We start from the raw sequence: 27,835 nt of genomic DNA, 5'->3' as shown, positions 1-27,835 counted from the left end.
AGAGCTAAGGCGAACTCTCAGCATCGGAAACCGTATGTGCTGTATGTACAAGTGTCTTAAGTGTATTCATGAATATGGTTGGTGTAAAAACTCAACCTGTCCACACGATGGGGCTATACTATTAAATTGCCATCAACATATCTCGTATCTTCATAAAAACAGTTGGTTTCAGGGTCACTGATTCCGGGGCTCTCCCCTCAAAATCCTCCGTAAAATAGTTGGCCACCAAGGGAGAAAAGGGGTTACCTTCTGGTGACCCCATAAGTCTGTTCAAAAATTCCTCATTAAACATAAAAAAAGGTTGAGGTAAGAGCATGCTATTCTGGACCTGTGATGTCCACATGAAATTCACTGCCAGTTAGTGCCAGAGACTCTGCAAGTGGTAACCTTGTAAAAAGTGAGTCTACATCTCAACTGATTAAGTGATCTGATGAAGTACTTCAAGTCTGTTGATGAAATCTGCTGAGCTACATATGTGGTGTGAACATTTTCCAACAAATGTAGTCAATGAGAGAGTAAAATGTTTAGGTACATCATATGTAGGAGCACCAATTATTGCTTACTATTGGCCATAAAACTAGACCTCTTTATGAATTTTAAGAATATCATGCATTCTGGATAGAACACAACTATGTTGTCTTAATCTTTTGATGATAGCTCAAGGTAACTAAGAATAATTCACGAGTGCTGATGTTTTTAATTTTGCTCATCCTCTAGGGTTACATTTGATTTCTGATAGGCATGGTCACTCAAAAAACCATACAGCTTATAGACACAGAGGCTGCAAGATAACAGTACTGTAACATTACTCTTACGGGCCTTGAGTGTCACTACATCCAGGCCTTCTCAGAGAATGTGTAATGCACCCTAACTACAGAGGTTATGTTGCTTTGTATTGGAGAAAATTTCACAAGCACACAGAAAGTCACTTGTCTAGTGTCTTTTGCAGCATCCAATGAAAGGTGTCACACAGCTTCTGCAACAACACTGACAATACTTATCAAAGGTGGTGCTTCAATTGTTCGAGATACTGGCCACATATTTTTTGCGATGTTTACTACTGTAGCACTCTCTGCTGTGGCACAAGGTGATCAAATTTTGGTATCTGCATCCTTATAGCCTTGTTTGAACTCCACAGTCAATCCATTTCCAGGACAGCTGAAAAAGATATGCCGTCATCTGTAGATATACATGGTACAGTCCTTCTGAAATGACATATAAAGTTCTTCTTGTATGATGATTCTTTTTTTCTTTCTATGTCTCTTTTATTGTAATTTTTTATTTTCCGTTTTAGCAAGACTGGCCTTCTCTGTGATCTTTGTTACACTGATGATCTTGATGATGTGTCCCACTCTAGTAAATTTTGTTATTATTATGTCTTGGTTGTAACATCTCATTAAAAAAGACTTGAGGAACTTAGTAATTATGCTTGCTAATTGTGTATCTTGTCAATCATTCTAACATTTGTTTTGAGCTTGCTCTGTTGTCTTCCTTGAGAACAAACATCTCATGAGCACAAGGATGTCGGCAAGTTTAAAATATGTCTCCTGTAGACACTAGCAAACCTGTGATAACAGTTTCAATTTCTCCACATGCTCCACTACAATACAGGAGTCATTTATCAGTAGTGTTTCTGCTACACCTTCTCTCTTCCATTAAGAGGACTCGTGCTTCCACTCAAGTGGGACACAATGTGCAGGAATTCTAATGTATCTTGTAGTCTTTACATTTTCTTGACATTAAGTTTCCATTTAGTTTTCACCTCCTGGTTCAATGAAGTCAATTTAGTCTGAGACACATTGTTTTCAGTAATCTCCATTGCAACACTATTTCTACCTTAGATGCTGGAGCTTTGCTGATAACTGGAGCTGGTCTGGAGGTGGCACCACACTCTTCCATTACTTTGTTTATGGAGTTGCATTTGTATGGAATAACTTCTCTCCCCATATTTACCTTAGCATTACCACAATGTTGCAAAGGTAGGGTTCAAAAGATTTTTACTTCTTTCTCATGTCAGAGTATGCTACATGCTTTATCACCTTGAATTCCTGGATTTTCTTTTCTTTTAGAAAGGCAGTACACCTCCTTGTACACACTGAGTGTTTACCAAAGTAATTAAAACAGAAGTTAGGGTAGGTGCATGGCTGAATTTCAAAGTAGGTAGCCAGACTTTAACGTGTAACAATGGTGGTGTTGAATTTCTGGCACTTGAAATAACTGATGCAGTTTGAAATGTATAATCTCACTTTCAGTTTTATAAACCCAGCTTTAATATAACCAGACAATCCTGCCAAAATGACCATCAATGTAAATACAGCTGTTTGTTTGTTAACTTCCCATTTAGTCATTGCACAACTTGTTCGTTGGCCAACTCCTCCTAAAGCACTGCATTGTCGATGTGGATTGTGTCACTGCATGCTATCATCAGTCTTCTGTGATTTAGGGCAAGGTTCAGTTCCATTACAATACGGCACTCCCCCAACTGTTTTGATCTCCAGTAGCTTGGTGGCTTGCTGCAATTTGTCATTTCTACAAGTAATGATTCATTACACAGTCAGATAAACAGATTTTTGGGACCAAGCAAAAGTTTTGAAGCCCTTTTGAATACAGCGGTTTCTTTTCAGACATGCATTCTTCTCTTTTAATCACAATAAATACATTTTGTCATACTGGGTGCATTCTTCTCTTCTAATCACAATACGTACATTTTGACACACTGGGGGGTGCCATGTTATAGTAGATTGTATTCACCTCTGGAGGAAGTCTACTCACGAGGACAATTTTTGTAAGTTCACATTGTTGAAGTGTGCTTTTATTGTCCATCAAACCATCTCACTGCTGGTGATTTTGTGGGTGCCATCATATTCCCACAAGCAGCTACAGATTAAAAACTCCACCCAGTCCTACTTGCCTGTGTGAGCCTTACACAAATGGGATGCAGCAGGTGCCCAAGAGGTTGGTCTCTAGCAACTGTTTCACCTCAAAGTCATCTACACCATCAATACATAGCACATGACTGAGGTTGAGTGGGTTTTCTTAGATGTTTGCACCATCCTTGCTGCTGAAGCTGACAACGAAACATACACCAACAAGGAATAGATGAACTGCTCACTTATACTATGGGCAGTGCATCAAACAGTGAGCCTCCACACATCCTTGGCCACCATGTCGTATCACATGAAGTGACCCCCTAGATGTCTCCAGGATATAAAGGAATAAGGTGTCATCAACAATGACAACTATAGTATTCTGTGTGTGTGTGGGGGGGGGGGGGGGCTAATGTGATTCAAGACAGATGCAGCACTGGTGGGAAAAGAACAATGCTGATGGAAATACATCAACAAGGGCCTACAGCTTCAGCAGATGACCACAGCAACAATTAGCAATGTCATTAGCCATGGCACTGCCTACACTGACTAATACAGCATTTGCATCTTTTCTGAAATGGAGTACAACTGAGAACTATAACAATGTCAGCTGCATCACTGCTTTACACACCCATCCAGATATCCAGAAATTTTTATTTTTAGCATTGCCGTCACAGGACATACTGTTAATACTAGCTACTGAGATGTCACAGTACAGAGGTGGGTAGTTCTTTTACAAAAGCAGGAAAATGTGACTGAACATTCCACAACCTTTATCTTGAAAACACTAAATTCTGCCCAGTAGAAATTCTCTCAATTTGTGAAAGAGGCCCTATTTCAAGTCCACATACTGAAGAAAATCTACGCATATCTCTATGGGGTACGATTTCACCTGGTAATGGACTACACACCGTTACTATCTTCGTCCAGTTCTCGGTTATCACTGACAGGTAGGATGCCTCAATTTTTGCAAAGGGAGACATTAATTGGTAGCTGCCAACCTCTACAAAAATTTTAAATGGACAAAAATGGGTTGGTGATGAAGTAAATTTTATGTGGTTATTTGTAATAAAAGAAAAGTCTTTAACTTTTAAATCCAACAACAGAAAAAGTAACATTATTAAAGCTTTCTAAGATAATCTCAGGACTTCAGGATGGATAAGCTAGTGGCATGGTGGATCAAATGCACAATGTCCACTCGTTCCTGGATGCTGCCTCAGTGTTCAAACACAGCCAGCTGGCTGAACAGCATCCAGTAAGATTCGCTGACCATCCATCTTGGAAGCTACCTACCAAGGACTGTTCTATCTGGTAGGTGAATCCAAGATGGGAAGTGGTCACTGGAGTGATGATGATCACTCAGTTATCATGGAGTAGAATCTGTAAGGACTGCGGAGCAGAAAGATATGTCTATGGCTGAGGATAGTCTACCAGCAGTGATCAAATGTGTGGGGTTGCCGATGTTCAGGATGTTCATCTCCTCAGACATCATGAGGCTCCCTAAAACTTGACCCCTGAGGCAAGTAGATGATGATGATGATGATGATTGGTTTGTAGGGCACTCAACTGAACGGTCATCAGTGCCTGTACAAAGACCCAGTTTTTTCACAGTCCAATTTCTTTCAAATTCCAATCAAGCCACTGTCATGAATAATGGTGAAATGATGAGGACAACACAAACACACAGTCCATGGGCAGAAAAAAGCCTGAATCTGGCTGGGAATCGAACCTGGGACCCCGTGATCCAGAGGCAGCAATGCTACCCACCAGACGACGAGTTGCAGATGGGACAAGTAGAGTCTGAACCCCATAATACATTAGGGGCACTAAAGTCTGCCAGTACAAGAAATGATCAGAATCTACCACTACTTACGGGGGTAAATACAGAGAGCATATAGTGATCTTTCGACCCACATGAACTGCTTGCACGTCAGTAACCACGGGTAGAGTAAAGGAGTGATGTTTGTTATAGACAAACACAGTTATCCTTCCCTTGATTCCTTCCCCAGTTAGGTCAGCCTTGCAACTGACACCTTTTCTGATGTTCTGTGCAGAGCTATATACTTCATAACAGCAGCGGCCTTACAACTTCACTGACAAATGCAGGTAGTAGTGCAGACACTGGCAACTTCCAATTCTGTACATGCATCGGTTTTCTGAATACGCTTTTAAGTGTTGAAGCAAATGTAGTAGTGACTGGGTGGTTATATGGTCTCCTAGATCTATTTGACAACACCATACGGGATAGGATTCAGTGTTTTTAGCTCCAATATCTTCCTTTCTTCACGGTATACACTCTCTACTCCAGAGAAGGTGATCCCCAGAACAATTAACACACTTTGTAGCACATGAACAAACAACTCCATTGTGGGCAGCTTTAACACATTTGTTACAAGTGGCTTGTTCCATACACGATAGTGCGGCATGCCAAAAGCGCTCTGGGTTGGGGACATTAGGCCTCATATTTAAATGAATGAAAGTTGCCTTTATATGCTATGGACATGTTGTGCTACCAAATATAAGATCAAGGACGTCTGCCTGCAACATCCCTGGATGACACGACACCTTGCGTGTACTTCAAGGTGGTGTGTAGCTCTGTTTCGATGGCATATTCCCCAAGGTATTCAGATCCTGTCATTTGTACATACAAGAGACTGGAGTACGTTCAGAATGAACAGCCTGGTTCTCCACTGTGCCCACTGGCAAGCAATGGGCATGGGCACTGAACACTCTGTGCCCATCAATATCAGCACACCCTATAAGTTTTGTCATCTTGTCTACCTGGCCCAAAGGAACATGTGCACCTTGAGTTTTCTGGTCTGGTTCTACTCAAAAATTTCCGTAATTTTGTTGCCAACACACTACAACATTAGAAACAACTGTGAGGCCTTGATACAGGTTTTTGACACTAAAGTCGTCCAACACAAAGCAATCTTTAATAATACCACCGCCACCTACACTTTCTCCCAGTTCCCCCTTGTGACACTACAAGTGAATCTGCACATGCGTATCAGGATTAGACTTTCCTGTTTGTGTTGAGACACTGGTTGTCAATTTTGAGTTACAACTGTGAATGCAAAATATGTACTAAAACTAGGTGGCTGCACTGTCATGAAAATCTTATTGGTTTTAGTGTAAGTGCCCAGTTTTTAAGTCTCTTTAATTTTTTTCTTTGAAGTGACAATTGGCTACTCTACGTCTCCAAACTGGAAACTTGCATGAGCAGCTGACAAATTATGGTGGGAACAAAAACATGTCAGGTTCACTGCATAAATTGTTCCAATCAAAATAATATTGTACACCCTCCAGTGACAAATTCACACCATCATAGCAAGATTTAGTCTCATTCCTGTATCATCAAGAATGATCTTTGTCAAACCTTAAACACTTATAACGGTATGTAACATCTTGTCATTTATGCCATAATTACAAAACATGAAACCCGAAGGAATGGTTATCGAGAGGTATCATTATCTACTTACTCTTACACAGTCTTCATCAACAACATGCAAATCTTCCAGGGTGGCTGGCTTCTCAGGATCTCGAATTGTCTTTATGTGATCTAAAAAAAAAGAGAAGTCAGTGGTAGAGAGGCAATTAATAATTACTGCAACCAAGATTGCACACAATCGTAAGGGTTATTCAATGAGGATTACTCAACAAGAAGCAACATTTATAAAACCTAAACTGATTATGTGTAATTTAATTCATAACTAATATTGACACAGATTCGAGAGGATGCATATCAAGGATTGGCTGTGACGCGAAAATGCTGACCTCAATTATTTGGTTGGTTGGTTTGGGGGTTTGATGGGGGCTACACATTGAGGTCATCAGTCCCCAGTTCCAAACAGACATACTTGTAAAAGGCCTATACAGTAAAAGCCCAGAGGGAGGCAACACCAAGGGGTACAGAGCTAAAACGAACACCGCAGTAACACAAAATAGAGGACACTTAAAAGGAGCAGAGCAAATAGTGGACTAGAGTAAAACAGACTACAGTGGTTGATGTATCATGTAAAACGTCAACCTCTCAACTACAAATGAAGAACCTCCAGCTGGAAAGTGTAGATAGAGGTACCAGCACAACTTGTTATCATAAAAGACACTATTTTGGTATCCACGTCACAATTAAAAGTCACTGGAGAGGGTGTAGCCTGAGAAATCATGTGAGAGCACCCACACTAGAGCGAGTGATAAAACCCAGCTGCACAGATAAAATGTAAAACTGAGTCAGCTATAGAGGCATCGTCACCTAGAATTAAAGGAAGTGCAGCTGGTAAATTAAAGTACTGGTGCAAGGGGGCTAAAAGGGGGCAGTCCACCAAAAGATGGACCGCTGTCAGCCCTGCATCACAGCGACACTTGGGCGGGTTCTCACAACGAAGGAGACAGCTGAGGGTCAACCGCGTACGTCCAATTCGGAGACGGCAGAGAACAACTGAGTTCCTACACCTGCCCCTCAAGGATGAGTTCCATACGGCCGTGGACGACTTGACCATGCGGAGCTTATTTGGCATGTTTAAGACAGACCATCAGACCTACAGACATCACGGACCTTGCGATGTAGGGCTGACTGGAGGTGTCTTTCCCTGAGACCAAGCTCCAGGGATGGCGAAGTGGTGGCCTGCTTGGCCAACCGATCGACACATTCATTTCCTGGAATGCCGATGTGGCCCGGGGTCCACACAAACGTCACTGAACCACCACACTCTGTGAGAGCAAAAACAGCATCTTGAATACCGCACACCAAAGGGTCCCAAGAAAAACACTGGTCGAGTGCTTGCAATCCACTCAGGGAGTCACTGCATATGACAAATGACTCCCCAGGGCAGGAGGAAAGGTGAGCAAGTGCACAATAAAGAGCAACCAGCTCCGCAGCGAAAACACTGCTTCCACAAGGCAAGGAATGCTGCTCAATGTAGTCGCCGTGGATGAAAGCAAACCCAGAACGTCCATCAACCACAGAACCATCAGTGTAAACTACAGCTGCAACAAAAAACGAGGCAAGAAGAGCCAGGAATTCTTGACGAAAACTGGCAGGTGGAACGGAGGACTTGGAGTCGCAGGACAAATTCAAGCAAAGCCACAAGCGAGGGAGGGACCAAGGAGGAAGGGGAAAGGACTCTAGTGACGAGAGAAGGGAATGAACGCGGACTGTGATCGAGAGACCCGACCTAGGCCGCCATCATGGGGAGAGGAGTGCAGAAGATGGAAAAAGAAGCCTGCAGTTTGAGTGGTCGGGTGAGGCATGGACGCGGGCGATGTATGACACAAGCAACTGTTGTCGGCGGAATCGTAGGGGAAGGATTCCAGCTTCTACAAGTAGGCTAGTAACCGGACTAGTGCGAAAGGCACCTGTCGCCAGTCTGACGCCACAATCGAAACTCGAGTCGAGGATCTGCAACACTGAAGGTGCTGCCGAGTCGTACTCCACGCTCCCGTAGTCGAGACGGGACTGGACTAAGGCCTTATAGAGCTGTAGGAGGGTTGTCCGTGCAGCCTCCCAAACGGTGTGGCTGAGGCAGCGAAGGATGTTGAGGTGCCGCCAGCACCATTGTTTAAGCTTGCGAAGGTGAGGTGTCCAAGTGAGCTGAACATCAAACAGCATGCCAAGGAAGCGATGCGTCTCCTCAATACGAAGGAGATCATTGGCAAGGTAGAGCTCTGGATGGAGGTGGACCATACCACGACGACAGAAATGGATCACTCAGGTCTTAGAGGCTGAGAACTTTTAACACCACAGCTCTTATGCTGTATGGATTTATTTTGCTTTTGTTTTATTTAATGTTACATCGTTGAGCTTCTGTAAATATGTTTGATTGAATAGATAACATAAAATTGTATACTCCTTTCTTTGTACAAACTTTGATGTCGTGATTTGATTCTATGCAAAGTAGTGTATCTGTCATTTAAATTCTTTGTTCCATTTAGAGGGGACAAAACTTACTGTATATAATTGTAATCTGTGTGAACAATTTTTTGAAGAAATGTCAATGTGTGCAAATGTTCTGTTTTATTGAATGAATTTGGTTGCTGTTATGTAAACTGCTGATCCTCACTTAGGGTTCTTAGTTCGTTTGTATGTAAAAGGTGTAGTGGTTCCCCTCAGGTACGGAACTGTGTAGCGCGCGCAAATTGTGGTTGGCCAAGGTAGAAAAGGTGGAACAAGTCAGTCGGGGACGAGCTACGAGTCGGGGACGAGCTACGAGTCGGGGACGAGCCACCAGTCGGGGACGAGCTACAAAAATTGTGCACTGCCATGTAATAGTTGCATATTGTGTTGGTTCCGAGAGAAGTTTTTTTTCTGCCACTGTTCAATGCCTCAGATGGATGGATAAATATCTGGAACTATTCTGGAATTTGTATCTATCATCGCCACGTATAACACTACCGTCTGCTACCGCTGTACCATAACCTTAAAGCTGGAAGCAGGTTGTCTGATAAAACTATTTTATTAAAGCAATTATAGTACAACCCAACAGAGCAGTGTTACCCTCTGAGAGGAATTTTGTTGTGTTGACCGTGTTGTACCTAACGGAGGTGGCTTATCGGAAGTGAAAGTCAGATAGGCAAAATTTTGTTTGTTACTGTTCAAATATTTCTGTAATTCTGACTTTCACTTCCGATAAGCCACCTACGTTAGGTACAACAAGGTCAACACAACAAAATTCCTCTCAGAGGGTAACACTGCTCTGTTGCGTTGTACTATAATTACTTTAATAAAATAGTTTCATCACACAACCTGCTTCCAGCTTTAAGGTTATGGTACAGCGGTAGCAGATGGTAGTTTTATATGTGGCGACCGTGACAGGACGATGTTCAGATTGCACCTACAGACGGAAAAAATTATAAGTAGTTAGCATTTTACAAACACAGAGTGAACATAAAACATCCAGCAGCACGAACCTGTACATTAATTGACAGAATGGATAGTGAAAGTTCAGTTTAAATTGAAAATAAAAGGTATCAATACTTAATAGCAACTAAAATGAACAAGAAATTAGAAATTAATCTAGACATGCGAGAACAGAATGCAACCGAGAGCAGTTCAGACAGCACACCAACAGATGGCATTACGCGCGAGTTAAATTACGTACGATACCACGCCAATGTCAATAAACAGAAAGAAGCTATGAATATCGCTTGTAGTAAGCAAGACAATATGAGCGATGTTGTGGAAGACAGTGGCTATGTTAATGAATCGCGGGATATGTTCGAATCACCAGAAACTGAGAGGAAAGTAGGACTCGAACACGAAAATGTGGTAGAAACCAAAAGTGAAAAGACACCAGATCTGACTGATTTACTTAGAATACCGTCTGCGTAATTTGCAGCGCAAAATGACAATATTAAGGCACAGATTGCAGCACAAAATGACAATATAAGTGACAATATTAAGGCACAAATTTGCCGCACACAGTGACAATATTAATGCACAAATTGCAGCATTGGGGCAACAAAGTAAACAAATCGAAATTCATGGTACCAGACTTAGTAAACAAATTGAAGAAGTTAACTCAAGGGTAGGAACAGTGAGCAATGAAATCAAAAGTATTAAAAGTGAAATTACTGTCATCAATGGCAATATTGCCAATATACAAGGACAAATTGATGACATTAACGAAAGATTTGACACTGAAGTAATTAAAATTCAAGACCAAATAGAACCCTTAGTCTGTACTAAAGTGGATGAAAAGGTATTCGGTATCAAATCCGAAATACAAACAGAATGTAATGCGGAATTTGCACAGATTAAACAATCTGTAACAGAAGCAAGTAGAGAATTAACCAAACAGATTGTTACTTGCGAAAAGAAGTGTGAACATAACACTTCACAAATCCAAGGCAAAATGTATGACTTGGAAAAAAAAATACAATCAGGACCTACACATTTTACTGAAAAAAAGTCTTTTAGTAAAATCTTAGAGGGCGAGGAAAAATTTGACCCTGCAAAGAGGCATAACGGATGGCACCCCCTTGATTTTGTAAATAATTGCGAAAGAAATTTTCCTGAATATTTATCTGACCAGGAAAAAATTAATGTGGTAATCAGTGCCTTAACGGGAGAAGCAAAAAGGTGGGGGCTGAATCTGGATACTGACCAGATGTCTTTTGAAAGCTTTAAGCAAAAATTTATTGACGAATACTGGTCGGAACAAAAGCAAGACCAGTTGTGGCATGAGTTCCTAATGGCCAGGCTGTATGAGTTTTCGGAGGTAGACAAACATACTTATACCTTTACTGAAAGAGGTTACGAAAAAGTTAATGACATCTTTTCGAAACGAAATCCGGAATGCGTAACCGAAACAAAACTGAAAGAGCCGCCAAATGACACTATATTAGGGCAAGCTTGGCTTAATGAAATGAAAGAAATAGATTTACATAAACCTAAAGAACGTCCAGATATAAATATAGTAGAACGTGAACTGTTGAAGATCTGTAAAGATGTAGGAGGTCAACAAACCCAAAAACCCACCTGATATACAACGGAAATCAGTAGGTAATATTTCCTGGAAAGACATTATGGTTGAGCAGGATCTGTTGTGGGAAGAACAGAAGGAAAAGGAGCACAGAATTATTAAACAAACTATAATACCTGTAAATGTTTATAACACTGAACTGCAAGTGCTTTTAGACACAGGGTCACGAATCAGTGCCATATCAGAATCTTTCTTTGATCATATTTTATGTAAACTAGGACTAGTAATAATGTCTGTGAGTGGAGTAAAAATTATAGGAGCTACTGGTAGGTCCAGCAAGCCCATTCAAAAACAAGTATTGATGGACTTTGAAATAGGAAGCCAAAAGTTTGAACATGATTTTTTAGTGGTCCCTGAACTAAGTGCTGAAATGATTCTAGGTATTGATTGGCTAGACAAGGAAAAAGTAATTTTAGATTGTGGTAGTGGAACTGTTAAGATTAACAGGGGAACAAAAACAACAGAAATTAAATTTGAAGATATTAATGTAGAACCCATTTTGTTAGAAATAGAATCTGAAAATGATGGTTTATCCCAACTATATGAAATATACCATGTGAGAGGTTTATTGCAGGATGATCAAAAAACTGACAGTTTTAGGGAAATTGTTGATATTATCCAAGAAATCTCATGTGAACAGAAAGATGATTTATTTAATATCTTGAATAATAATAAGGAAGTGTTCTCTGATAAACCAGGTGTTGTAATTAACTTTGAATGCCGTATGGATATCCTGGAACATGAACCATTCTTTGTCAGACCATATCCAATACCTATAGCTAAGAAAGAAGCAGTACAAGCTGAAATTGATAAAATGTTGGAATGGAGGGTAATAGAGAGAAGCTGTAGTGAATACAATAGTCCACTTATTATAGTCAATAAGAAGGATGGAGACGTAAGAGTAGTCATTGATGCACGGTCACTAAATAAAATTGTCAGGAGAGAAGTAGACAGGCCTGAAAATTTAGACGATTTATTGCAAAAGTTCCATAATGTAAAATATCTAACTAGTTTAGACCTCACCGCTGGATATTGGCAAATCCCATTACACAAAGATTCTAGGAAATATACAGCTTTTTTGTTTGCAGGAAAGTGTTACCAATACAGAGTTGTACCATTTGGTTTAAATACCTCTGTTTCTGTTTTCATTAGGGCTTTGGATTCTGTGTTAGGAAAAGAACTGTGCCAGGTTGACTGTATGTGTGGATGACCTATTGATTTCTACTGATAACTGGGAAGAACATTGTGACCTGTTAAACAGAACCCTTGTTGCTCTCCAAGCAGGGGGCATGACTTTAAAGTTAAAAAAGTGTGAATTTGTGAGACAAGAAATTAAATTTTTAGGACACATAATAACCACATCTGGGATTGGCAAGGACCCAGAAAAGCTTAATGCTATTGAAAAGTGCCCTCCTCCAAAGAACAGGAAACAGTTGAAAGCGTTTTTAGGTCTTTGTGGGTTTTACCGCAAATTTGCGAAGGGGCAAGCTTTCAACAGCCCACATTTGAATAGCTTGTTGAAGAAAAATAGTGTATATGTTTGAACATCTGAGTGTCAGAAAGATTTTGAAAATTTAAAAACTGAGTTAGTAAAGGAAAACATTTTACATCATCCAGTTTTAAGTGAGCCATTCCACATGATTACATACAGTAGTGCTTATGGAATTGGTGTTGAAATATTTCAGGAAATCACAGAATCTGGGGAAACAGCACATAAGACCATTGCTTTTGCTAGTAGAACTTTAACTAAATATGAGAAAAACTATACTATTTCAGAGAAAGAGGCTTTAGCAATCATTTGGGGATTAAAGAAATTTAGGAATTATTTATGGGGACATAAAACTATAATTCATACAGACCACAAAGCATTAACATTTTTGAAAAACTGTCGACTGTTTACCGGCAGGTTGAGTCGATGGGCCCTCTACTTACAACAGTTTGATTATGAGATATTGTATATTAAAGGTAGTGACAATTACGTAGCTGATGCCTTATCACGATTGCCTGAGGCTATGAACAACTTACCAAGGGAATGTAATGAAGATGGTAGATTTCATATAAGATATATTAAGGAGGTTCCAGGTAGGAAAAGAATTGAGCAAATTTGTAAAAGCATGAGGATCCACCAGAATGAGGATGAAATATGGAAGTCGGTGAAAATTAATTTTAGTAACCCTAATTACCCACAAATCAGTAGATTTTACAAGATATTTAATGGAATTTTATATCGGAGAAAGAATACCAGCACTGAAGAATGGAATGTGTGTTGGCCTAGGCAATTTGAGACTGAAGTGATTGATTATTTTCATCTTGCCTTAGGGCATTGTGGTCCCAAGAAGTGTATTGAAAAGTTGACTGATGTGGTTGTGATTAATGTAGGTGCTGCCAAGAAAATTACTGAGAGAATAAGATCTTGTGATGTATGTCAGAGGGCAAAAGTAACAAAGAGTAAATCAAGGTTTTATGCAAAATACAGTACCTGAGGACACATTAGAATTATTGTCAGTGGATTTGTATGGCCCTTTACCTAAAACCTCAGGGAATTGGTCTTACATTGTTGTAGTGTTGGATGTATTCTCCAAATTTATTAAATTATATCCAATCAGGAAAGCCACTGCTAAAGCAGTCTTTAGTAAGATGACTGAGTATTTTAACACCATCGGTCAACCTAAAGCAGTTTTGTCTGACAATGGACCACAGTTTATCTCAAAAATCTGGAAGGAAGGTATGAAGCAACATAATGTTCAAGTTAAATATATTTCAGCTTACCACCCAGCTAGCAACCCTGTTGAAAGATATATGTGTGAATTAGGAAGGTTAGGTAGAACCTACTGTCACCATAACCATAAAGCATGGGGCAGATCTGTAAGTGACACTGAAAAGACTATGAACACTTTATACCATGAAACCACCGGTTTTACCCCTGAAGAAATTCTGTTGGACCATAAAAGTATTATTGAAGAGATCTTGCAGTTCCCACCTATTGTAGGAATTAACCTGCATGGGAAAAAACGAGTTAGTTAAGAAAAGAATGAAAGAGAAAGCAGCTGCTAGATCTAAAAGGCATGATAATACCATCAAAACAACTAAATTTAAGCTTGGAGATTATATTTTAGTGAAGACCCATGAAAAATCTAGTGAAATTAATAATGAAATTTCTAAAGTCAAATACATTTACAACGGGCCCTTTGAAGTGCAAGGAACTCCACATGCAAATGCTTATTTTCTTGTGTACCCTAGGTCAAGGAAGTCTCTAGGAGTTAGAAACATAGTTGACCTGAAGTTGTACGTCCACAGAAACCAATGATGAATGAAAAGTGGAACCCTCAGGGGACATGCACTCTTTGCATTGTGAGGTGCGTGATGAGCACCAGGGACCCAAGTCGTTGCCAGCACTACTTCCGTTTCTTTTTGTGCTGCCAACCTTCCTCTTCATCATTCAGAACTTTTACTATCTTCTTTCCTTCTTCTCTATCAGAGTAAACTGAAAAGTGTAGAAATAATGTGAGATACTGTGTATTGTTTGTGGACAAGTAAATGAATAATTAAATTGGGTACACTAGAAAACAACCAAGAATAATGTAAGTACTGTGGATATTGTAAAAGGAAAAATGTAATGGAAAAGTAATATTAATGAGAAAAGGTAAGAATACTTAAAACAAAGTAAATGAATACTATAATATGGCTGAATGAAAATGTTTCTTTTGAAAATAGGGACAAATATGGTGTTGAAAAAACTGTGTGTGTGTTTAAAACTGAGGAGATAAACCTGACTAGAGTATGTGGAGTAGATGTTAGAGGTATGTGTGTAGTGCCACCAAAAGTGGGCAGAAAGCACTTACAATAGGATGTAAAATTATTGTGCTGATCTTGACATATCTGATGACCTAATTATGTGAAAAAATAATTAAAGTAAATATTTACTTTAAAAGGAATATTACTGAGTAAGAAAGTGGAGAGAAAAACCACAAATCTGGGACTCTCAAATAACTCCTGAACATTGTCATTATGCCAAAAATGTCATTTAAAATTTTTCTTGATTATGTGTTACCTGATGTTGCCATTTGAAAAGAAATTGTTTTGTTGCCAATGTCTAATTACTGTTTTGAAGTTACAGGTTTTATGTTTTATACCATTAATGCAAATTTTACCAAAGATGTGACACAATGATGAAAAAAACTTAAAGATGATGACAATAAAATTCTCAAAAAATATGTTGTTGGGCAGCAAAAAAAGACAAAAGAATAAAAATGTTGTGGTCCTAAAGGATGAGGACTACCTAAAATGCTATGTGAGTAGTACCCAAAGGACTTGCCAATGTGGGGCAAGGAGTTGATGAGTGATCATTAACTGCCTAACCTAGGGGATGGGGCAGTGTATTAATTTAAAAATGTGTCTTTTAGTGTTAATCTAAATTGTGTTTTTGTGTCTAAATGTTTAAATACAAAGACTGCCAAATCAATAATGGGCAGTATGAGTAACAGACTGCTAGTGCTGAGGCAAGCAGTGAAGTAAGTTAGGTTTTCTTATCAATGTGTTATGGACTGACTGCTATTATTGGAGTCAGTGAAACGTTTTTATAAAATGTATAAGTATTCTTATTCAAATGGATGTAGATGTTTTGATACTAGGTTTTTTTTAATAACTAAAAGTTTTGGACTGCCTTTTTTTAAAAAATACAGCAGTGATGATTAAAGATAGGTTCTGAATAGGTTAGTGTGTTTATATGCAACAAACATTTTGGACTGCTATTAATGAAAAACAGCTTTAAAGTTAAATTAAAAAAAAAAAAACCTTGAAAAGTTGCTTTTGTATTTAAATAATCAGTTTGAAAATGTTCTCATAGCTATTTGTGTAAATATTTGTGCATATGTGGATGCAAACTGAAATTTTCAATATTTCGTTTAATGCTGAACCTTGTAAAACGTATTGTGATGAGTATGCTTGTGTATCTGTGAAAATTTACATTTCTTCAAAAATATTGAATGACAAATTTCTGTTTTCTTGAGTCCAAATGTTCTGTGCTATTGTATATGTGTTAGTTCCTTCCTTTTATTTGAAGGCTATACCTATTTTACTAATGTGCAGATTATTTTGTGTACTGTTTATCTTTTATTTGAACTGTATGTGTATGTGTATGAAATGAACATGTTTAAAGATATCTTGTGTAATGACGAAACTTAGTTTCCTTAAAGCAGTGTGAAAATTACTGTAAATGCTTTATTTTGGGGATGTTTTTGGAGGAAATGTATGAAATTTCTTAGTGTATATACTGTATGTTTGTAATATGCTTTTTTTTCTTTCACCCAACTGAAGTTGGATGGATTTTTTTTTTTTTTTAGCCAGCACCACTTAGGTGTTATGGATGTTTCCTTGAAGTATCACTGACGGGAAACTTCAACAAAACATGGGGCATGTGTAACACCACAGCTCTTATGCTGTATGGATTTATTTTGCTTTTGTTTTATTTAATGTTACATCGTTGAGCTTCTGTAAATATGTTTGATTGAATAGATAACATAAAATTGTATACTCCTTTCTTTGTACAAACTTTGATGTCGTGATTTGATTCTATGCAAAGTAGTGTATCTGTCATTTAAATTCTTTGTTCCATTTAGAGGGGACAAAACTTACTGTATATAATTGTAATCTGTGTGAATAATTTTTTGAAGAAATGTCAATGTGTGCAAATGTTCTGTTTTATTGAATGAATTTGGTTGCTGTTATGTAAACTGCTGATCCTCACTTAGGGTTCTTAGTTCGTTTGTATGTAAAAGGTGTAGTGGTTCCCCTCAGGTACGGAACTGTGTAGCGCGCGCAAATTGTGGTTGGCCTAGGTAGAAAAGGTGGAACAAGTCAGTCGGGGACGAGCTACCAAATTGTGCACCGCCATGTAATAGTTGCATATTGTGCTGGTTCCGAGAGAAGTTTTTTTTTCTGCCACTGTTCAATGCCTCGGATGGATGGATAAATAGCTGGAACTATTCTGGAATTTGTATCTATCATCGCCACGTATAACACTACCGTCTGCTACCGCTGTATCATAACCTTAAAGCTGGAAGCAGGTTGTCTGATAAAACTATTTTATTAAAGCAATTATAGTACAATGCAACAGAGCAGTGTTACCCTCTGAGAGGAATTTTGTTGTGTTGACCGTGTTGTACCTAACGGAGGTGGCTTAACGGAAGTGAAAGTCAGATAGGCAACATTTTGTTTGTTACTGTTCAAATATTTCCGTAATTCTGACTTTCACTTCCGATAAGCCACCTCCGTTAGGTACAACACGGTCAACACAACAAAATTCCTCTCAGAGGGTAACACTGCTCTGTTGCGTTGTACTATAATTGCTTTAATAAAATAGTTTTATCAGACAACCTGCTTCCAGCTTTAAGGTTATGATACAGCGGTAGCAGACGGTAGTGTTATAAACTGAAAAGCATGGTTGGATGCCCAAAAATGTGCCTTACAGACAGCTTCCTGCAGCCGCCGTTCAGTGACACTGATGCTTGGGAAGCTGTAATAAAGACAAAAGTCAATGGCATGTAGAGAGGAACAGATCGATGAGCCCACTGCAGCCTCAAGTTCATTAATCACCACCAAAAAGAGGGGAACACTGAGAACCGAGCCCTATGGGACATCATTCTTCTGAATATGAGCAGAGATAAAATTTGTGCCAACATGAACCTGAAAGGAGCGATTGGAGAGGAAATTCAATCGGAAGTGGACCCTGTAAGTCCTATTCGTGCAGTGTAGCAAGGACATGATGGCGCCAGGTGGTATTGTACGCCTTCCGAAGATCAAAGAAAACAGCAACTAGATGTTCTCGACGAATAAAATCTGTACGAATAGCTGACTCTATTGAGACTAAATTGTCGATCGCTGAGTAGCCCTGATGGAAGCCCCACTGTTGCTGGGCGAGGAGGCCCGAGCTTCAAGAATCCACATGAGCCGCCGACTCACCATCCGTTACAGGAGTTTGCACATTACGTTGGTAAGGCTTATTGGGCAATAGCTATCAACCACCATCTGATCCGCACTAGGTGTCAGGACCGGGATGGTAACTCTATCCTGCCAACGAGTTGGGAAAACGCCCTCTGTCCAGATACGGTTAAACAAGGCGACTAATTCACCCTGACAGTGCGCAGAGAGATGGCGAAGAAATTGGTTGTGAATTCGGTCTAGATCTGGAGAGGTATAGGGGCAAGCTGTAGGGGCACTTTGGAAATCCCATTCACTAAACGGAGCGTTGTACTGCCCCCAACGGTGATCGCGAAACGACAACTGCGTACACTCAGCCTGCTCTTTAATGTCGCAGAATTCTGCACTGTAGCCATCTGTCGTGGAAGTACGAGCGAAGTACTCTGCCTGCTTTTCGGCGATAGCGATTGGGTCAGTACAAAGTGTACCCCGGAGAGAAAGGCAAGGGATAGACACATGAAGGTGAAAGCCATAAATGCACCAAATCCGCAACCACACCTGAGATGGGGAGGTGCGAGAACCTAAGGTGGCAACATATCATTCCCAGCAGTCCTGTTTGCTCCGCCGGATTAACTGCCGAGTCCGGGCCCACAGCCGTTTATAGGCAACCAGATTCTCTAGGGAAGGATGATGCCGGTGTCATTGCAGGGCTTGCCAGTAGTCCCGGATAGCTTCTGCAATCTCTGGTGTTCACCAAGGGACTGACTTACGCCTTAGGGTACTTGACGAACAGGGGACAGTTGCCTCAGTAGCAGCAACAATGGCAATAGTGACCTCATCCACGGCCAAATCAATGTCATCACGAAGCAGAGCAATGGCCATAGTAGCCGAGGTGTAGGCTACTCAATCAGCTCCACGAAGAGACCATCGTGGCAGCTGGTCAAGGGGTTGGGACTGAAAAACAGAAACCAGGATAGGAAAGTGGTCGCTACCAGAGAGGTCGTCGTGGACCCTCCAATTGAGGTATGGAAGAAGACCTGGGCTACTAAGAGAGAGGTCAATGGCCGAGTATGTGCCATGAGTCAAGCTAAAATATGTGGGAGCACCAGTGTTAAGGAGGCAAATGTCCTGCTGTGCCAAGAGAGCCTCAACATTCCTACCCTGGCCCGAGATCTGGGCCCCACCCCATAAAGGGTGGTGGGCATTTAAGTCCCCCAAAGGAGGAATGGCGGGGGAGCTGTGCAAACAAGGCAGCTAGGTCGGCAAGAGGGACAACCTCATCTGGGGGGAAGGTACAGGGAAACAGATGGCAAGCTCCATCCCTGCCCGGATTCTAACAGCCACAACCTCGAGAGCCATGTGAAGTGGCACTGGGGCACTAGGAACAGTGGCAAGAACATAAACACAGACACCCTGTCGTATTCTAAATGGTTCTTATAATAATCCCGGTAGCCACAGAGGAAGGGGGTCCGCCAAACAGGAAACCAGGTTTCCTGTAGGGCCAGACAAGTGCCACAAAAGCTGTTTCAACTCAGCTAGGTGGTGAAAAGAACCACAGCAATTCCATTGAAGGATGATGGTATCCGACTGTGAAGACATGAAAGAACCTGGGGGAGGGGGGGATAGGTTACACCTTAGAAGGGCTCACTGCCACCGATTGCGAAGAAGCCTGATCAACTTCCGTAGGAGCTGCAGGTCAAGCAACACCTGGCTCCTGAGGGGACGCTAGATGCTCCAAATCATCTTCAGGTGCAGTGGTGAACTCCTTTTCTGTCTCTAGGTCTTTCTCCTTTTGCTTTTTCTTCTTTTTAGTAGGATACCGTTTGTCCCTCGGTTTATCAGGCTGGGTGGGCTTTTCCGACCCAGTCTCATGGACCTAGGAAGACCTGGAAGCCCTACGGCCCTCAGGTGGTGGCTTTTTCAGCCACTGGCTGACATCTGGAGGGGCAGTAACCATGGAAGGGAGGGCACCAAGCAATCCCTTCCGCACGAGGGGAGCCGGAGGAGGTGGGCACTTCTCCGATGCAGCAGTGGGGACTGAAGTCCCCAAAGAAGGAGGGGTTGTTACTCCTGATGTTGATAAGGCTGTCATACTTGCGTTTAGCCTCTGTGTAAGTGAGCCTGTCCAAGGTCTTATACTCCATAATCTTCCATTCTTTGTGATAAACTGCGCAGTCTGACGAGCAAGGTGAATGTTTCTGTCCACAGTTGACACAAACAGGAGGCGACAAACATGGGACGTTGGGGTGGGAGGCACGTCCACAATCCCGACAGGTAGGGTTGGCGTCACATCTTGATGACATATGCCCAAACCTCCAGCACTTAAAGCAGCGAATTCTTTACAGACAAATTTACAGCACGAATTCTTTACAGACGAATGGAAAAACGAGTAGAAGCCGACCTCGGGGAACATCAGTTTGGATTCCGTAGAAATACTGGAACACGTGAGACAATACTGACCCTACGACTTATCTTAGAAGCTAGATTAAGGAAAGGCAAACCTACGTTTCTAGCATTTGTAGACTTAGAGAAAGCTTTTGACAATGTTGACTGGAATACTCTCTTTCAAATTCTAGGGTGGCAGGGGTAAAATACAGAGGGCGAAAGGCTATTTACAATTTGTACAGAAACCAGATGGCAGTTATAAGAGTCAAGGGACATCAAAGGGAAGCAGTGGTTGGGAAGGGTTGTAGCCTCTCTCCGATGTTATTCAATCTGTATATCGAGCAAGCAGTAAAGGAAACAAAAGAAAAATTCGGAGTAGGTATTAAAATCCATGGAGAAGAAATAAAAACTTTTGAGGTTCGCCGATGACATTGTAATTCTATCAGAGCCAGCAAAGGACTTGGAAGAGCAGTTGAATGGAATGGACAGTGTCTTGAGAGAAGTATATAAGATGAACATCAACAAAAGCAAAATGAGGATAATGGAATGTAGTCGAAATAAGTCGGGTGATGCTGAGGGAATTAGATTAGGAAATGAGACACTTAAAGTAGTAAATGAGTTTTGCTATTAGGGGAGCAAAATAACTGATGATGGTCTAAGTAGAGAGGATATAAAATGTAGACTGGCAATGGCAAGGAAAGCGTTTCTGAAGAAGAGAAATTTGTTAACATCGAGTATAGATTTAAGAGTCAGGAAGTCTTTTCTGAAAGTATTTGTATGGAGTGTAGCCATGTATGGAAGTGAAACATGGACGATAAATAGTTTGGACAAGAAGAGGATAGAAGCTTTCTAAATGTGGTGCTACAGAAGAATGCTGAAGATTAGATGGGTAGATCATATAACTAATGAGGAGGTATTGAATAGGATTGGGGAGAAGAGAAGTTTGTGGCACAACTTGACCAGAAGAAGGGATCGGTTGGTAGGACATGTTCTGAGGCATCAAGGGATCACCAATTTAGTATTGGAGGGCAGCGTGGAGGGTGAAAATCGTAGAGGGAGACCAAGAGATGAATACACTAAGCAGATTCAGAAGGATGTAGGTTGCAGTAGGTACTGGGAGATGAAGAAGCTTGCACAGGATAGAGTAGGATGGATAGCTGCATCAAACCAGTCTCAGGACTGAAGACCACAACAACAACAACAACAACAACAACATGGGAGGAGGGACATAAGGCTTAACATCACCTTGATATATCATCACCTTGACCTTCTCAGGCAGGGTGTCTCCCTCGAAAGCCACGATGAAGGCGACTGTGGCGACCCTACTATCTTTAGGTCCCCTGAAGACAAGACGTACAAAGTGGACACCGCGGCGTTCCAGATTTGCACGAAGCTCATCGTCAGACTGCAACAACAGGTCACGATGAAAAATAAGTCCCTGAACCATAGTGACGCTCTTATGAGGCGTAATGGGGACTGCAACATCACTGAGCTTGTCACAAGCAAGCAATGCCCGTTACTGTGCTGGGGATGCTGTCTGTATGAGGACCACTCCAGACCTCATTTAGACAGGCTCTCAACTTCTCCGAACTTGTCCTCAAAATTTTCAACAAAAAACTGAGGCTTTGTGGTCAGAAATGAGTTCCCATCTGTTCGGCTGCAAACCAGAAATCGAGGGGAATACATCTCACCAGGTAATTTAGACCGCCGTTCCTCCCCTGGTGTGGACAGGGAAGGGAACAATTGGGGGTCATACTGTAAAGCATTGAGCTTTCCTTTCTTAGAGACTCGTGCTTGTCCACTATTCATATTTCGTTTCATGGTGGTCCCACGAGCAGCTAGGGGAAAGGAATGTCCACACAGCCATGTCCACACAGACAGAGCCCCGCTTGCCTGGGTGAGCCTAATACAACCGAAGGGGGGGGGGGGGGAAAGTTCCCCAGAGGTCGCTTGCTAGCAAGTGTTCTACCTCAACAGCCATGCGTCTCCTCGGTGCGCAGCACACCTTGAGATTGAAGTTTTTTTTATAGAGGTTTATACCATCCTTGCGACCCAGGCAGTTAAGCCAAGATCCCCGGGCTCTGTACCGTGCAATGATCCACTGTCGCGCCTTACGGTAGTCGTTGAAGCACACTCAGAGCTTACGGTATCGAGGACTGGTGGTGCTTCCCAGTCCCCAGCTCAGGGACCCCGGGGTTGCCAAGTCCATACCCAGCAACTAAATGTTGAGCCCCCTGAGGGGCCTGAATTCTTATTTTTTCCCCCTCCTCTATTTCAACAAGGCATGTTGTTCTTTATGACAATATGAGACATTGAAATTAAGGTGGAAAGGAGAAAGATACAGATACATCACTCACATCCCTCTTGACAGAAGAGACAAATATCATTAATTGTACAATAAAAATTCATTATCAAATTCAAAATATTGAATGAAAGCATAATATCACAACAACTAATTCTCGAGAATCATCTAGCATATGTACAGAAAATTAGGAGATAGGAATGCAAGAAGCTAGCTTACTATATCAATCTTCTAGAAATTCTACATAGCCTTTAATGGGGGAAAGTCAACTACCTACTATTGAGAAAGTAAAGAGTCACTCTCGCTCTGGACAGATATTTGGGAAAACTCTAAAAACTTCAACAAGGAAGTTCAGTGGTTGAATAAAGAACAAAATGCAGTTAGCAATATCCCTTTGGCTGGGGAGACAGTGGGTATCATTAACGAAACATATGCAGCAAGCAGTTAAAAAACTCTTACTGTAAATTCCTTGGAATTAATAAAATACAGTGTGTTTGGATTACAAAAGTGACCCCAGTGCATTTGCTTTTAACTCCAGCAGTAAATCATGTTTCCAACAAGGATGAAGATCTCCCTATGTGGCTGACCTCTGATGTAATCTGTTTACTACATACAAATGGTGACAGCAGATTACCTGTATATAGTATCTGGTTAGTCTCCCGGACAAAATACCTCTGCAATTACAAGTGTGCCTTGCAGGCAGCCTAGTTATAAGATACAAAGGCATTTCCCCATTAGAGGTGTCCGCTTCACTGCTCAATGCACGCACACCACTGAACAGTGGTACTGTTATCACGGAACTAATCCCTCATCCACAATCACGACATCACAGACATAGCAAACTGCCTGTCTATATAGAAAAGGGCACAACTGCCGGTAGGCTGACAAGCTGTCATAGCAGGATGTGGATTTCTGTGTTTGGAAAGAGGAGATGGAAGTTTGGATGCTTAAGGGAGCTGCAGATGCGGGTGGCATAACTGACAAGCTGCTGTTGGTGCCCGATCCGCAATGGAGGTACTCAGCCTCCACAAGTAATCAGTTCACATGACTAGTTTAAAAAGCTCCTGTCACAAGTCGAACCTTGCAGTGGTGTATCGGATCCAGTATCTGCAATGCTGAGGGTGATGCCGAACTGTATGAGATTCTCCCATAATCAAGATGGGATTGTATCAGGGTTTTGTAAAGCTGCAGAAGGGTAGTGTGATCTGCAGCCTAGTTGGTGTTACTCAGGCAGCTAAATGTATTAATGTGCAGCCAGCTCTTTTACTTAAGCTGGTGAAGATGGGGAATCTACATCAACCGAGAATCAAAGACCAGTCCTAAAAAGTGATAAGTCTCCACCACACTGAGTAGTTGTTCCTCAAGGTAAAGTTCTGGTTGTGGGTGAACGGTACAACTTAGACAGAAGGGCACGACGTTAATCTTGGCGACTGAAAACCAAAAGCCATAAGTGAGGCCCCTTTTGTACGGCACCTTGCAGTCAACATTGAGTGACACCTGCACTAGACAAGTAATAGTAGAAGCAAAAGTCATTAGCATACAAGGAGGATGATACTGAGAACCCCACAGCTGCTGCTAGACCATTAGTAGCTACTAGAAACAGGAGTTCACTCAGTACAGAGCCCTGAGGACCCCAATCTCTTAGATATGGGGAGTACTGTGGTAAGCACCAGCTTGAACCCAGAAAGTGCAGTGTGAAAGGAAGTTCTGAATAAAAATTGGGAGCGGACCCAGGAGACCCCACTCGTGTAAGGTAGCGAGGATGTAGTGTCGCCAAATGATGTCGTAAGCCTTTTGCAGGTTGAAAAAGACAGCTATAAGGTGTTGACACTGGACAAAAGCTGTTCGAATGGCAGACTCCAGGTAACCCAGATTACCAGTAGTGGATTGGCCAAACCACCCTAGAACGGAATCAGAAAAATCCCGAGACTGAAGGAACCAACACAGCCATTGGTTAGCATGTGTTCATGCAACTTACTGGGAACATTGGTGAGACCAATTGGAAAATAACTGTCCAACTCTAGAGGGTGCTTACCCGGTTTCAGTACTGGGACAACAATGCTTTCTCGCCATTGCGATGAGAACTCACACTTGCTCCAGATGCAGTTAAAGACAGAAAGGATATGAAGCTGACAATCCACCAATAGGTGTTTGATTATTTGGTTGTAGGTGTGGTCCAGTCCTGGGACTGGATCAGGACAGTGGTCTAGGACACACATGAATTCCCACTCACAGAATGGACCATTTCATGGCTGCAGGTGGTCTATAATAAAAGATAATGGGTTTCGCTCTAGACGCTGTTTTAGGGCATGAAAAGCAGGTTGCTAAATTGTCAGACAAAGGGGCTCGAGCATAATGCACAGCAAAATTTCGCGGCATCTGGGTCGGTGTCGACGGCACCATTCAAGGTAATACCAGGTACTAGTGCTACTACCGCACTAAACTAAAACTACAATTGCGTGTGTAGATGTTACTGGCATGAACATTTGTCACGTCGCGAAAAAATAATTAAAGAAGAAAGAGGAATATTACAGAACGACACAAATCTGCTCTAGCAGAACTGCTTATTCGTGGGTAACTTTTTACTTCGTTACACAGCGATGCAGTGTTTCCATGATCGTTATTTGGTTTCTAAATTAGTGTACTACCGTTGTTCTATCCAGTTTTCCACCTTACAACACCAGTTAAGCACTTTCACTACAGTGAATACAACCTGCTGAAGGCGAGTTTAGCATTTTATTTTTAATCATAGACGGACGTTGGCATATGGTTTAAAAGAATTGCAATGCCATGGTTGCACACTAATGTTCTACACTCTACAGAGTGGCACGGTCACAAAGACAAGCACGTTGGAAAATTAATATTGCAAAATGGCTTAGTACTCTTCAAGCAACCAATATAGTTATGCATGCCCTACTTGGAGCATATCATGCATGGCAGCTCTATCTGTTTCATTCAATTTAACTTTCAAAATCACAACCAAATGATGCAATTTCGTCTTGCCTGAATAGAATTCGATGCTGACCTATTGCGTGGCCTGTACGGTAAGTCGTATTTTTTGGAGGTTATATAAGTAATCCCATTTACGTCACTGTTATTTCAAAGTTCACAAAATCTTACCGTAAACAATTTCCTTGAGTTGTTCGGTGGATATTTCCGGTGCAAGATGCGTTGTCTGCTTGGGCACATCATTCTGTTGTCCTTTTGCTCCTTCCACGGTGTTTACTAAACCTTCTGTATTGGCTCCAACACCAAGCAACGCTTTAGACTTCTGAATTATGGATAACAACATCATATACAACAAAACAATAACACATCCCCCCCTCTGCTATTACAGTACGCAGTTTCCAATCATGCAAAGTTGGGCACGTCAAGATATGGCATTCCGTCTGTGACATCGACATCGGTAGACCTGTGGCAGTGTGACTTAAAGTCGGGTTTCCAAACGCGACAAAAGTGACGCCATTCGTCGCCGAGACACGGAAAAGTCAACATCACAGCGAGTGTAAAGAGCAGCAGTAGCTGGGTTTACTTGGACATGAAATACACACTCGTACATGTCCCCACTACCACCCGTGTAAGAAAACTTACTTGTAGGAACTACCTACTTGCATACTGTCATGCCAACTTAGGCGTAAGTTACGAAGTTGTAACGCTTGTAATTTTATCACACGAAATCGCTTCCCCAAACATCGCCGACGAGCTTCAATAACTGCCGGTAGGCGGATCTGCTCTCGGACATTGGACAGCACACGACTTGGACCATTTGTTTTTGTACGTGAAAAGTTAGCGTCGCGAGAAAGGAATAGTCTTAGTTTTCAAGTAAATAATTAAATAGTTCGTAAATCGGCAAACTGTTCTTAAACCATATGATGGAAATGTAAGTTTAGCATTAATCAATTCCGTATAAACACATATTTGTAATTCAGTAACAGCATCGTCTGATTAGAGGTACAGAATCGAAAGATGGTGTAACACGCTAAGAAACACAGAACAGTCAAAACTGTAAAGGTACTTTTTCTTTCGGGATAATGATAATTTTCTGCCTTAGTTATTGAGTGTAAATGTACTGGTGGAGTGGAAATACAAAATTTATTTGTGCCTTTAGAGATTTAAAGCTACTTTTGACCCTAAATAAAATCGTGTGTTAAGCAACAGTGTTCATACTGGCGAAGTTATTAAGTAATGACTGTTCTGCAGAGCAGTACAAAACTTGGTTACTAAAGTAAGCACTGTACCAGTAAAGGACACATCATACACCTAAAAAAATGCACTACAAAAAATTATCCAAATGGGATGGATATCAGTAGAAGTGATTTACATGTACAGACAAACAAATGATTACAATTTCAGAAAAAATGGATGATTTATTCAAGAGAAAGAGCGTCTGAAATTGAGCAAGTCAATAGTATGTTGGTCCACATCTGGCCCTCATTCAAGCAGTTACTCGGCTTGTCATTGTCTCTCAGAGAAGTTGGATGTCCTCCTGAGGGATATCGTGCCAAATTCTGTCCAGTTGGCGCCTTAGATCGTCAAAATGCAGAGTTGGTTGGATGGTGTTGCCCATAATGTTCCAAACGTTCTAAACTGGGGAGAGATCCATCGATATCACTGGCCAATATAGGGTTTGGCAAGCTTGAAGAGAAGCAGTAAAAACTCTCGCCATGCGTGGGCGGGATTGTCTTGCTGAAATGCAAGTCCAAGATGGCTTGCCATGCAGGACAACAAAATGGGCATAGAATCTCGTCCACATACCACTGTGTTGTAATGGTGCCGCAGATAACAATCAAACGGCATCTCCAGACAAGTGTTCACTGGCCATTAGGATTCAGTTTGAAGGAGGACTCATCATTGAAGATAGTTCTACTGCAGTCAATCAG

At 41.3% G+C, this 27,835-nt stretch overlaps 1 protein-coding gene across 1 annotated transcript in view; it reads right to left on the bottom strand.

Moving 5' to 3' along the window:
• Window positions 1-26,950, bottom strand: part of LOC126299019 (cytosolic iron-sulfur assembly component 2A) — a 37,012-nt gene extending 10,062 nt beyond the window's left edge. Inside the window, exons 1-2 of the mRNA XM_049990656.1 lie at window positions 26,076-26,950; window positions 6,350-6,429 (exon numbers count right to left, since the gene is read on the bottom strand). Of these exons, the coding sequence (XP_049846613.1) occupies window positions 6,350-6,429; window positions 26,076-26,250 (255 nt within the window). The 5' untranslated portion in view covers window positions 26,251-26,950. The remainder of the gene's footprint in view (window positions 1-6,349; window positions 6,430-26,075) is intronic.
• Window positions 26,951-27,835: the final 885 nt, after the last annotated feature.

This window comes from Schistocerca gregaria, chromosome X, assembly GCF_023897955.1.
Source record: "Schistocerca gregaria isolate iqSchGreg1 chromosome X, iqSchGreg1.2, whole genome shotgun sequence".
In the NCBI taxonomy this organism is placed as follows: domain Eukaryota; kingdom Metazoa; phylum Arthropoda; class Insecta; order Orthoptera; family Acrididae; genus Schistocerca; species Schistocerca gregaria.
Note: the sequence above shows the minus strand (reverse complement) of the source record. Positions and strands in the feature narration are given on the sequence as shown.